General features: G+C 30.2%; 1 protein-coding gene across 1 annotated transcript; it reads right to left on the bottom strand.

Annotated features, from left to right (window-relative positions):
• Positions 1-450: 450 nt before the first annotated feature.
• On the bottom strand, positions 451-2,275 carry LOC120086711 (basic helix-loop-helix (bHLH) DNA-binding superfamily protein). The gene is made up of 3 exons (XM_039043482.2): positions 2,169-2,275; positions 1,831-1,988; positions 451-1,727 (listed from the first exon to the last, which is right to left on the bottom strand). Exon 3 carries the CDS (start codon positions 1,710-1,712, stop codon positions 528-530), a length of 1,185 nt encoding a protein of 394 aa, XP_038899410.2. The 5' UTR covers positions 1,713-1,727; positions 1,831-1,988; positions 2,169-2,275; the 3' UTR covers positions 451-527.
• Positions 2,276-14,047: the final 11,772 nt, after the last annotated feature.

Below are 14,047 nucleotides of genomic sequence, written 5' to 3' on the forward strand. Positions count from 1 at the left end.
ATTTCCAATGATCAGCCAGTTTTCTGTTGCATATTGCAGCAGCATGGTTCTTTGGATTATAGCTCCTTAAATTGTACTGTGTGAAAATCGAATTTCTTTTTAATTTGAATCTTTCTTATTAAAGTATTAAAATAGTTAAATTTATCGTAACTCATCAGTTTAAACTTCTAAACTGTAGGTTGTGTTTGAATTCGTGTAATATCATTTTCTCTCCTATGAATATTGATTTTTACCTATTGAACATTCTACACATTCAATTTTAGAAGTGAGAGACTATTGAAGCATTAAAATAATAAATTTATCTAAATCATTAGCTTAAGTTTTTGGGATAACCCAACCTCTAATCATTCTAACAAAGTGATTTATGATAATTGGGTGCAATGTGAATTTATTGATTTGTGTTGAGAGAGAGAGAGGGAGGAAGAGAGAGAGACATTGAAGATTGAAACATGAACCAATAAATTTGGGCTACATCAGTTGATCAAAAGTTGAGTAATCTTGAGGACAGTTTTTTTGAGGAAGAAAGATTAGTTTTGGGGATATTGGTTAATAAGATGGTTGGGATTTAGGAGTGTGAAATTATTATGGGAGGATGATGATGAAGATGTTTGTATGGGAAAAGATGGGTTGAAAGAGAAAGCTATGCTAGTTGGAGGGCAATTCAAAGACTCAAGCTTTTGCCCAAGATTCTCTAAAGCTTTGATCTGAGACTTCAAGAATTTGAGATAATTTGCAGCTTCATCAAGCATTGATGCTGTATCCATTTTGCTTCCACCAGGAACAAGCCTTTGCAAAACCCTAATTCTCTCACTGATTCTTTCTCTCCTTTGCCTTGCTGCTACAGTTTGTGGGTCTGTTGAAATTCTCACATTCTTCCTTTTAGGCTTTTCTATCATTTCTAACCCCAAATTCACTGGCCTGAAAGCTGCTGCTCTGTAGATCATCTCTTTCATTTGTGCAATGGCCTCTGGATCAGGCTCTTGATCAATACAAGAAGATCCTGATAAACATGATTGTTGAAAATTTATGTTTGATGAACTCGGTGGCTTTTCTGATCTGGGTTTCTTCTGTTTTGGCAGATTCTGATCTGTTATGATCCTAAATCCTCCACTGTCTGAAGTGGAATCAGATAGATTTATGATGTTATTTGAGAAAATAGAGTAATCTGCAGCTTTGGAATGAGTTTGTTCATGGCTTCTCTTTGTAGAATTTGAACCATTCTTTTCAGATTCTCTTGAAGATGCTGCTGCATTGCCTCCAAAGTTCCATAAATTGGTGTAATCTGTTAGCATCATTGAAACTGATCCATCATCTTCAACTGATGTGTCTGTGTTGCTGTTTGTAGCTGAAAGCAAACAGTCCAATGACTCGAGAGAGCACGTCGTTACCATCACCGATCTGTCGCCGTTGAAACTGGGGAGGAGCTGTGATTCAAGGCCAACAACATCCATGTTGCTGGATGTTGTAAAGTTTGTCAATGGAGGACTCATAACCAAAGCTTCCCCTGTTTTTGATACCAGAGTTGAAGAAGTTGCAGCTTCTTTAATTGGGCAGTCTTGAACTGAGTTGAAGAAGTTGGAATTATCTGAGTTGGATATCATGAACCTTTCTTCAACTCCTTGTTGGTAATTTCTCCAAAACGACGACGAAGTCGTCGTCGTCGTCTTCATTGCAACTCTTGATCCATATCCATTCCAGATCAAATGATCCATTATCAGCTCAAATTCCTGAAATACAAAACACAACGAAACTTCATTAACGCACGTCATTTCTCGTTTATCGTTTCTTGTTTCAATGAAGCTAAACAATAAGAGAATTCAGGAAACTTACCGAACCGATGACGAAAAACGAAAAAGATTGATCTTATTTCAAGCTTTTTGAATAGGGGAATAAAAGTTGGAAACTTTCCTTCAGCTATTTAAAGTCCTTTTGTACATTCTGGCACAACTCTAACCAACTCTTTCTTAATTTGGAAAATGATGAAGAAACTGTGACAAGAGGAAGAAAACGGCCATTGCTTATGTCAGTTTTTTGGCGACTAATATTTGTCAACCATTGGAAAAAGAAAGAGAAAGTCCAAACATTCATGCAAAGAGAAAACGTATAAAACAAGAAAGTGAGTGAAAAGCAAGAAGAAGAAGAAGAAGAAAGTTGTTATGTTATTGTACCTTGAAATGGCTATGGAGAAATAGAATTCAATGTCATTTTCTGGAAAATAGAAGAAAGGTTTGGTTTTTATAGATGGGAATGGAAGGAGAAATGTCCAAAGCCAAAGGCTATATAATGCAACAAAATATTGGTAATTGTACTTTGAAGATGTAAAACAACGAGCACAAGGGAAGAAAGAAAAAACAATATAAAAATATATATATATATATAACTCAACAGTTGACAGAAATATAATGCGTTTGAAAAAGATAAGCTTTTCTTTTGTCAGTTTGGTGGGGGGATTTCTTTTATCTTATAAAATAATCACTATATATATTTCTGCAAATTGGGAAGAATGAGATTTCAGTGATGCATTTTAAATCAAAACTATGTTGGAAAATGAAACTTTTCCCCTTTTTCTAATTTTTTTTTTTAGTATTCTATTTTTATTGTTTATTCAAGTGGGGAACTGATAAGAATCGTCAGGAATTCAAAAGAATGGTTTTCAGGAGGCTATCTAAAGTCTGATCATTAAGTTGTACATAACGATTTTTTGAATTTAAATTATGGAAATGAGATTTTTTTTCTCCTTGTGTTGATGACGGAGATTCACTACACCATCATTTTCCAATTTCGATCTAATGCTGCATGCTTGAACATTCAGATTGTAACATCCAAATTTAAAAGAAGTACATAAATGAATCGAGATCACATCTGAATGAGAAAGATTCTAGAGATATGAAAACATGGTTAAGAAAGGCTTAAAATAATTGAAAATTACAACCCATACTAACAAGATACATTTTTATTTTCGATAGCTCAATCATAGAAACTCCAAAATTAAGTGTGTTAAAATTTTCTTATGAAACATGTGAATGAGAACCAAACATATTGAAAAGACTCATGTCAGATTGTGGAGATAGTTCATTCTTTAGAAGTAATTCAAGATAAGTAGATAGCGTGGCTAAGTAATAGGGATGTAGGGAAATACCGGATCTATCTCGATGCATAGATTAAAAGTTTCCTAATTTTCAAATTGGTTTTTATATCATTTGGTATCAAAACTTGGTTGAAAAATGAAAATTTCCCCCTTTTTTTCAATATTTTATTTTTATAGTTTATTCAAGTGGGGAGAGCTCATCTCTAGCTCTGACCCGACCCTCCTTTTTGGTTGCTAATATATATGCCATACCAATGCCATGCGCACTAAAAAGGCTTAACTTTCTGTAAAAACTGTCATTTTTGACAGACCAAAAACATCTTTTTAACAATAAAAACTTTTCTTATTAATCATAGCTTTAATCATAGCTTTACCTTTTCTCCTTTGCAAAATTCACACTAATGATTCCTTAATTATTGAAGACAACAACACAATTTTGAGAGATTATCAAAAGAAAACATCAAAAAGACATATGTTAAAAAAAAAAAAAAACAAACTGGAAAGGGATCCTTATCTATTTATCCATACCTTATCTGGTTTATCTCTGAAATAAAAACAAATTAGATGAATCTAGAATTGACCCAAGAAAAAAAAGGGGGGGATAAGTAATAGTGATTCCTGATGTATATTGTTTTTATTTTTATCATTTTTTTCCTCTTTCCTTTTCTTTTGGAAATGTCAATAGCATCATAATGAGCTTGGCCTCAGCTTTATAAATGTTAGATGTACCAAAAACATCTAACTGTAATGATGAAAGGATTCAATTTAGAAACATTGTATATATAGCAAAAAAGAGAACAAAGAGAATAATGTTGTATCATTTTTTTCATGATGATTGTTATGATATCAACAATCAAAGATAAATATAAAGTGTAAATAATGGACAATACTAACAATGTATTAGTTACGTCCACAAACATAAAGAGAGAACAATTTTATTACTAGAGAAACACGTCAGGTTTTAGATTTCAACAGTGTCTTTAAAATTAGAGAGTTTATAATTAAGAGCGCACTCCTCCGAACTGTAGATCAAATCGTAAATAACATAAATACGAATAAAGTTTAGGTTTTGAGGCATTGCAATTCGAACTCCGTTCAAGGTACGTCAGAACACCATATCATAGATTCAAGACATTTTACATTCTAATCTTGATTATGATGATTTTGGTTAAATTAAAATTAAGAAAATGAAGATCATATCTCCTAAAGATAAGGTTTATATAATGTATAGTTGTAGCTAGGAAGAATTTGATTTGAGACCATAATAAATATATTATATTAAAAGGGAAAAAATTGAAAATTTATTCTCATCTTCCTGGTTTTATTAACTGCTTACATAATAGAGAGAAAGAGAGAGAAACTGGTTTCTGACTTGTGAGCTGAGCACCCACATGCTCCCCATAATCAGTGAGCTCATTAAATAGGCTATGTTTTGGTGAAACATCTCTTTGTAATTTGTCAACTCTCATGTTTTTCTTCATACCCCCAATTTTCTTGCAGCAGATGACAGTGAAAGAATTGCAAAATATGAACATCAAAAACAAATTCAACATGATTGGCTCCATAGTTTCTATCAATTTGGAGTTGAAAAAAATTTAAGTTTGAATGTGTAGGTTATGAGTTAACCAACTTGCATGACTTACAACGATGTGACAATATTTGAGTCTCAATTTTCATTCCACATTCTAATTATAATTTCTATCCATTTGGACTTGAAAAATTTGAGTTTGAGTAAGTGGTTTTTGAGTTAACCAACTGAGCTATACTTAGATTAACCAATTTATGTACTTGAGACCCAAAATCAGTTCAAAGTCGAGTTTGATTGAGTGGTTTATGAGCCAACTAGTTGAGCAATACTCGATGTGAAACTTAGAATTGTGTGTCAGTATTCAAGTCTCAATTTTACATTCTAGTCTCCAAACACTGTTAGTAATTTAGAATTGAAGTTTGAGTTTAAGTGAGTAATTTATGAATGAACTAATTGAGTCATCCTTGAGTTACCTAAAACAGTGTGGAATTTAGAAAAGTGTACCGATGTCCAAATACACTTTCCCAAGTCCCAATTTTTCATCCAATATTGAAGGTAGAAACAAAAATATTGCCATTTTTGAAAAAATAGTGATATTTTTGTAATATATCAGCCAAATAAGGAAAAAGGTAAACAAATTGGGAAATTCTAACTTGGGTTAAAATTCAATCATAGAAACTATATAATGGGGCTGAGAATATGAAACTGTCAATCAGAGTATTCTATTTGTATTTGCCTTACAAAGTGGACAAATGTTATCTGGTATAAGACATCATGTACTGTCTCATCTCTAACATTTTCTTCCTGCAACTTGTCCCAAACTTCGGATCATGGCTCACCCATTTTACAATATAAAAATCATTTTTCTCTTTCTTTTCAGATAAATAAATTTTTTAAAAAGAAAAATTACTTAAATAACACTTTTAGATAATTACAATCACGGATAGAACTCGCATCAGTAATATAGTCTATCATTTATAGACTTGTGAGAGCTCAATCTAAATTTTGTTTTATCTATGATTTTTTTTGTATTGTGATATATCTATTAATACTTTTCATTGATTGCTTTATCTACAATTGCCTCAAGAAAAATAAGTTTTTCTTGATATGTAGATGTATTAGTTTCTATTGTTTTTAAGAAAATTTTTTACAAAAATATCAAAATATTTACGGAAATAGTAAAACAAGAAACACTAATAGACAATGATATACTCCTATCAACATCTATCAATTTCTATCACTAATAGACATTGATAAACTTCTATCATACTCTATTTAAAAAGATTAAATTTTTGCTATTTTGTATAAATAATTTATCTTATTTTTCTATTTTTGAAAATTCTCCTTATTTTAACCCGAATGAACATAGTTTAACTAGCAGAAAGTTTCTATGGTTGACCTCGAAATCAAAGATTTGATTCCTCCAAACATATTGTAAAAAATTAAAAAAAAATGATGAGTTTTATTTTTATTTTTATTTTTTAATGTGAGCTTGTTAATGTGGTGTAACAATGTAAATGAACAATGTATTATTCATGAATTTTCTCTCCCATTAAATGCTATTTCTCTATTATTATGTTATTTTACATCTATATGAACATTTTTGTCTCGTTTTCCATTAATGTGCGAAGATGACATACATTAAATTTTATGTGTAGATTATTTCCTTCAAAATAGAAAATAAAATATATGATATATACCACCGTCGATTATAAATAGTTATATGAGAGTTATTAATAATATAGGTAAGAGTTTATATATATATATATATAATTTCTAATAATAGATGGTAAATGATAAAAGATTTCAGATTTGCAAATGCATGCTTCAATAAAAAATTGAGGAATTTTTGGACTTTGATGACATGAGTTAGGAGGGAATTAGTTCCTACAAGTAGAAGTATGTTACATTACATATATCCACTTGCAACAAGAGATGAGTTTAATAAAATAGAAGGGGAAGGCATATTTTTATAATTACTCAAATGCCCTTCAAATATATATATTTTTTTTTTTCCTTGCTCTCTAAGTTGGAGTGTAGTGCAAATTAGTACAATAATTTCCATCTTTACAAACTATCAAATCATATCTCTATAGAACAATAATTAAGAAAGTAGATTTTTTTTAAAAAAAAAAAAAACTAAAAAGTAGCTCTATATGGTGAATTTAGCAAACAAAAGAAGCTTCTAATTTGTTGCCTTTTTCTTTGTCTTTATTGAAAAGAAGAAAAAAAGAACACTTTGTCACATCTTTGCCTAAACAGGTAACATGACATAGTCATTTAAATATAAAATGAGGAAAGGAATTCATATAATACATGAGAATTTATTCTTAAGAATGAAATTAAAATTTAGAGTGAGTTTTCAATATGATTCTTGTAAGAGTGGGATTATTTACATGGAATTGAAAATTCAAAGGGTATTTGATCAATTCAATCAAATCTTAAATGCTTTTGGGAAAAGAAAAAATAAAACTTAATTGTGAAAAATATTTTTACTTAAAAACCAATAATCTCAAATTCATTTATCACATGTTAAATAATGTTTATCTAATTATCTTTAATAGTTTTTTTATTGACAGAGTAAAATTATAAAATTTCATTTCACCGTATTTAAATAAGATGTAGCACGATATAATAGTAAATCAAACTAATAGTAATAGGTAGCAAATAAGAACATATTTGATCCTCATGTAGCTAATCAAGCAATTAATTTTAATAGTCTTGCAAATACTTTAATTTGATTTCTAAGTCACGTGATATTAGTCAATCTTCATTAAATAAGTGTCAAATGTACATTATATAAAAAAAAAGCTTAAGACTATTTAAAATTATTTGAAAAGCCAATTTAAGCCTAGTTTAGTGAATAAAATACAAGTTAGTTTTTTAAGTTAAAAGTTTCATACTCTACCTCACAATTATGAACTAAAAAGTTTTCAAATTTCACATATGAATTTTGAAAATTATGTGTATAATATGTGTCTAAATATTAAAAACTGTAAGAGTCCGTTTTGATTGACTTGAGAAAAAAATGTTTTCAAAAAAACTCATTTTTATTTAAATATTTATGATAAAAAAAAACTTATTAAAATACGCTTGAAAAACTATTTTGAGCGGTTACCAAACACTTTAAATTCTTTTAGAATGATTTATTTTTTAAGTTAAACTTTTGAAAATGTATTTCAAACACACCCTAAGTCTTTGAAGTTTAAAACGTCTTATATATTTATTAAACTTGCAATTTTGTGTCTAATAAATCATTGTCCTATTTGAAACTTTCATTAAATTTATAAATCTATTAAACATAAATTAAAATGTCAAAATTTTCCCAAAAAAAAAAGACCATGATATTGTTAGACAAACAATACAATTTTATATTTCATAGGTTCGTTTAAAAAAATACTTCAAATTTAACATAAAATTATATGGCATAAATTTAAAAGCTTATAAACCTATTAAATCATTTTATACCTTAAAAAATGTATTAAAGATAAATTTGAAAACTTAAAAGAGCTATTATGTATTTTATATTTTTTTAAAAAATTATTTTAAATGATAAAATTGTTAAAAAATATTATAACTAATAGTAAAATATCAAATTTTATTTTTAAAAAATCGTGATGGATTACTATCTGTGTTTATCTTATATTTATGATAGATCGTGATAAATAGACTATTATCTGTATCTATCTATTACGATCTATCACAAATATACTGTGATATTTTGTTATATTTGAAAACAAATTTTTGTATAATAAAACTTAAAAATTCAAAAACCAAATTAGAGAAGTACATAAGGTTCAACGTCCAATATAAAAAATTTAGTGGGACCAAGTCAAATGCGATTGTTTCTTTTGTAATATGAATTTGGGTCCATTTTATCTCCTCATCCATCATGCAAATCTGACCGTTGATGCGACAATTATGATGGAAAAAGGGGAAATCAAGGCCCTTAAATCAGTTACATTGCATTTTGCCCCTTTTTCTCTTTTTTCATTCTTTCGTTTTTTTCCCCATTGGTCCCCACACATATCCTTGTCAATTCCATTATTACGGCTCACACGTGAACGCAACCATCCTTTCACACGTGGCCTCCTCTCATTGGGTTGTCTCCTGATAACCTTGTCTCACGTGGAAAATCGTAACAGCGAAGCCTTCGCCATGTGTGGCCCCCACTTCTACCATTCTTTCAAAAATTCCAATCTGTCTTTTAAATTAACATTATCTTTGTTTTTTTCGTCATTTTCTACCTTGTCCTCTTTCGTCCAAGTATTGTACTCTTTCTTTAAACGACACCGTCTTATTGCCCCCATTTGTGGAGTGACCATTTTTTTTCCCAAAGAAATGTGAAATTCCTATTGTTTACTCTATGTTAAAGGGAATGAGCTTCAAGTAATATGATATTATTTACTTTTAAGTATAAGTTCTCACGATATTATTTTTTTTTATTTACTTAAAATTCATCGTACCAATAAAGTTGTTGTTCTTCCTTTAGAAATTGATGATCTTCTCGTTTGTCAATGAACACTGAGCAATCTTCCTCTTGAATGAAGTACTATCAAATCTCTTTTCAAATAGTTATCTTTGCATATTATTCTTAAGTATATCACTTGTAATCAAGTCACTCTTTATTGGACATACCCTAGTCCCATAAGCTCATCGACTATAGAATATAGATCACAATGATTATCTTATTGAGACACACCTACACAACTAAATTTAGGGCATAACTTTGATACCACTTATTCATAATAACAACATTCTAAATAAAATGAATGAATAATATAAATTGAATTGATACACTTACAAAAGTTTAAAGTTTAATTTGATATAATTATTAGTTCAAAATTTTAATTGCAAAAATTTAAGAGTAAAAATTAATATTTTCCCTACGTTTAAAATATATAACAAAATCATTGCATATTAAACCTCATGAACTAAATCATTATTTCAAAAAAAGGTATAGAGACCAAATATTTCAAAGGTGCAAATGTTGCTTCAAAATATGGTTACTTTTATCAAAAATGTTTTTTAAAAATGTTTCATCTAACTTTTTTAGGCTAAATAATAAAAAATGCTCATGAACTTTGTAGTTTGTGTAAAAAAATGTTCATAGATTTTTAAAAATTTCAAAATACCTTTAAACTTTCATCAGGAGTTTAAAAATACATTTACCATTAGTTTTGGATGGAAACTATTAAGTTTTATTTAAAAAAATACATCTAAACTTTCAAAAGTTTTCAAAAATACCCTTCACTTAAAAAAAATAAAAAAATACCTTCATCTTTAGTATAAGAAAAAAAATTGTTAATACATTGTCACAAAAATAACTTTCAAATTAAAAAAAAAAAAAGTTTAAAATTTTTCATACCATTAATGTGGTGATCAATTTCTTTGAAGTTTTCTCAAGTTTAAAAAGAATTAGTTTTAAAACAAATTATATAGATTTCTTTCTTTTTTTTTCTTTTTTTTTGTATAGATACTCGCATTTTTCTCTTAATTATCCAATTCTTAGATTACACAAATTTTTCAGCAACCAAAACTAAATCCCACAAAAATCTCAGCAAATTCCAAAATCAAAATCTCTCAAAACATACCAAAACGATAAATAATCAAATAAAAAATGTAATTGGCCATTAACACATAGTTAATAATGTATTGAAGAATGGGTGAGAGAAAAAAGATGGAAAATAATATTAATGATTTGTGTTCATATAATAAAGATATTTTTTTATTTTTTTTTTAAGTTTAAGGGTATTTATGAAACTTTTGAAAGTTCAAGAGTATTTTTGATACAAAAAATTAACGTTTTCCATTCAAAACTAACGGTAAGTGTAGTTTTGAACTCATTTTGGAAGTTTAAGAGTATTTTTGAATTTTTTTGAAAATTTAAGGGTATCTTTTACACAAACTACAAAGTTTATGAGTATTTTGTATAATTTAGCCAACATTATCTCCATAGTTGTTATATTCGAGCTTGGTCGCTTCAAAAGGTACAGTTGTTTCATCTCGCTGTAACTTTATAGAAATCAAAGTTTTTTGGGAAATTGTCTAAAATAACCCCCTTTAGTTTTCACATTTTAAAAACAACAAGTTTTCTAAAATCTCGTAGAATTGGTTTTGCTTGGGTCTTCTCGGGCGAGATCGGGCCCGAGATTGTGTTTGAACGTAATGAGTTCAAATTATTCAGTCGTGTAAACGGACGAAAATACCCTTTTAAAAAAACTCTTTCATATACGCGAAAACCTTTCAGACGATCCAACTCCTCAACTCGCCCGAGATATCCCTACTTTCTTTGTGAAATTTTCCTTCTCCACGGTTATTTGCATCCTTAAGCTTACTTATTTTAAAGGTATTTACTTCTTTAAGTATATTGTTTCATTTTTAATTAGAGGCTTGTTAGGGTTTTTGAATATATCTAAAGTATATGGATCAATACTCCTACCCTTTCACATACACTGAAATTTGGGTTGGTGATTGTGTATGTTGCAATATTTGTTCTTTTTTTGTGTATGTAGTCTATTATTGATGATTTTTTGGAATTTTTCCATGTTATTTCAATTGAATTTGTTTGAATCTAGATCGAGATTCGATGAACTGCGCTCCAAATCATTTATATGTATACCGAGATTGGGTTTAATACCTTTGAGTTTTGAGAATTTTGTATACGATCTCAAGGTAAATGTAACTTGAGTTCATCCCCGAGATTTTATACAGAATAGGACCAAAACCTTAATCTCATGGCACATCGGTGTAAATGGCCCGAGTTCTTCATTATTAGGGCACCGTCTCAGGCGAGTTTTCCACCGAGTTCTTCATCAAGATTTTAGCCAGATTCTAGATTTATGTGTATTGTTTTGTTGTTGTTTTGCCTACTTGATTGTTGAGTTGAATGTATGGCTTGTGGTTTGTGTGACAGATGACATTGGTGACTACAATCTGTACTTCTAACAATTTTCTGACAAATCTAATTTGTTGTTCTCATCTGGCAAAAACCGTCTCCAATATTAAGAATAAGTTAACACCTAGGCAATTGTATATGTTTAGGTAGACTTTTTTTGGCCATTTTTTGGATGTGAAGTTAGTTTTTAATGGGCCTTTGTGTGATTATATTCTTTTTCTGGAGGTGCAAGAGGATAAGGAAGACGTTATTAGTTTTAAGTTGCTAGGGAGGAAGGTTTCTTTTGATCGGGACAAGTTTGATACTGTGACAGGTTTAAGATATAGTCTCAAGCGTAAAATTGATTTTGATCAGGAAAAAGCTTTTAGGCTCAAGAAGTTGTACTGAGTTGAACAATGATTTACCAGGTTATCAGTTTGAGAGCGATGAGAATACGGTGAAGATGGCTATTTTTTTATTTCATCGAGTTGTCCATGATGGAAAGAGAATGAAGGCAATACATGGACTGAACCATGTTGGGGTTGATTGATGAATGGGGGGATTTTTGTAGTTATGACTGGGGCCACATGATATTCACAAATGTTGGGATTAATGTCCTAAATCTCTCTTATATTCTAGTAGTTTGTAAACTTTGTATAAACAAATTTTTATTATTAAAATAATTGTTATTTTATGTGCATACACTCAATCTAATAAACAAAGATTCTCGGTTATTTTATGTAATTTAAACATGTATGTAAAGACATATAAGTGGATCATATTTAAATGATAACCTAAATGGTCTGTAGTAGATGGATAAGTCTGAGTATCTTATCTTGGTGACACTACGGATACGACCTGCTTTGTAGATATTACAAGTGTTGTAAAGTGCTACAAACTATCTGATCTTGATCATTCATGTGGAGACATGTGAGCAGAGGTATCTATACAAAGAATTCATATAAAGATCAGACCACGAAATGATTAGTCTCATTATATAACACCGTTAATAATAGAGACTTACACTTCACCAGGATGATCATGTTAGGAATGCCTTAAAACTCACAGTTCATGAATGTTAATAAATTATATTCATCAATAAAAGTATTACTGAGTATTTCATTCAATAAATTGTTATTGATATTGCATTTTGTTATAAAAATCCAATAAATAAATCCATGGCTATAATATGAATACTTTAACTTTATGTGGCGACATAAAAGTGGATCAAGTTTTAGTACATAGTCAAATTGGGATGATCCCGCTTCCGCTGCAAAACTTCACCGTTTCTTCAACAAAAACCCTGAGTAGTTTAGACGGTGCACTAAAATGGAAGTTGTCAATATATAAGAAGAAGCTCGCGAATAGTAAGTCACCTGAGTTATACAACTTGTATGGATTTTCGTTTGCTTTCCAGGTTTGTTTAATCTTAATTGTTATTGCTACTTTGACTTAATCATGCATTTAACGAAGGTGTTTATTTCTTGAATTGGTAGGTTTGGGCATACGATATAGTTTCATCCCTTAGCAGACAGGTAACGAATAGGGTTTCAGCTGATGCAATACTGCGCATCATGTGACAAAGCTGCACGTATTCACTTGGAGCAAAGGTGATTCATACATATGTTTTTGGGTTTCAAGTGGTAAGTCGTACTCCATTAAGTTCTATATGATGGTATGGTTTTTAGTGTTCTAAATTTGATCTTGTTGTTTACATCCAGGCTCGTATAAATGACCTCGTTCCTAACGATGAAGAAAAGACCTACTTTGATCATATGCTGGATATTCTGACAGTAGATGGGTATGTTGCTAACATGAAATTTGAACACATGTTATCATTGTTGAACTTCATGGTCAGGTTTAGGCTCAAATGACGGATATACGGTGCATGAAATGCATCAGGAAAACTGTAGCAATGGACTTTACAATGCTTTTATATCGATCAAATACGAACACCAGCCCATTAACCACATCAACAGATGATTGTAACATTCACATGAACCATATCCATGAATCATCGTTTTCTTTATCCCTCAAATCGAAAGCAACCGAGTATATTTGTTTATTAGCATAAATTGAAACTGCCACGAGCATAATACCCTTATACTTCCCTTTCATGTGTGCAGCATTAACAACAATAACTGGCCTGATGCAATTCAGAAAACCTCTTATTGAAGCCTCATATGCCATATAAACGTATTTAAAATACTTATCAGGATCAATCTCTAACTCATAATGAGTCCTAGGATTGGCAATTTTCAATGCTTCCCCATACCGTGGTAACAAATGGAATGACTATCTAGGAGACCTCTCGTTAAGGACAACGCAACTTCCCTGGCCCTCCATGCCCTCTAGTAACTAATGTCCACCCTATACTTCTTGCAAAAGTCTTGAATAATTTCCTTTGGTTTATAACTGTTGGGGTTGATGCCCTAAAGTCTCGTGTCCCGTAGTTTGTAAACAGCTTGTACGAACGCTTGTGTTGTATAATATATGATATTTACTTCACTTCTTATTTTCTGCTTAGTTGCATGTTTTATTTGCTTTACCAAAA

The sequence above is a fragment of the Benincasa hispida genome, chromosome 9 (assembly GCF_027475165.1).
Source record: "Benincasa hispida cultivar pf3 chromosome 9, pf3_genome.v1.1, whole genome shotgun sequence".
NCBI lineage: Eukaryota > Viridiplantae > Streptophyta > Magnoliopsida > Cucurbitales > Cucurbitaceae > Benincasa > Benincasa hispida.

What these genes read in the sequence shown, in the direction of transcription:
- LOC120086711 (XM_039043482.2), bottom strand. Translation starts at nt 1,712, where the DNA reads ATGGATCATTTGATCTGGAATGGATATGGATCAAGAGTTGCAATGAAG.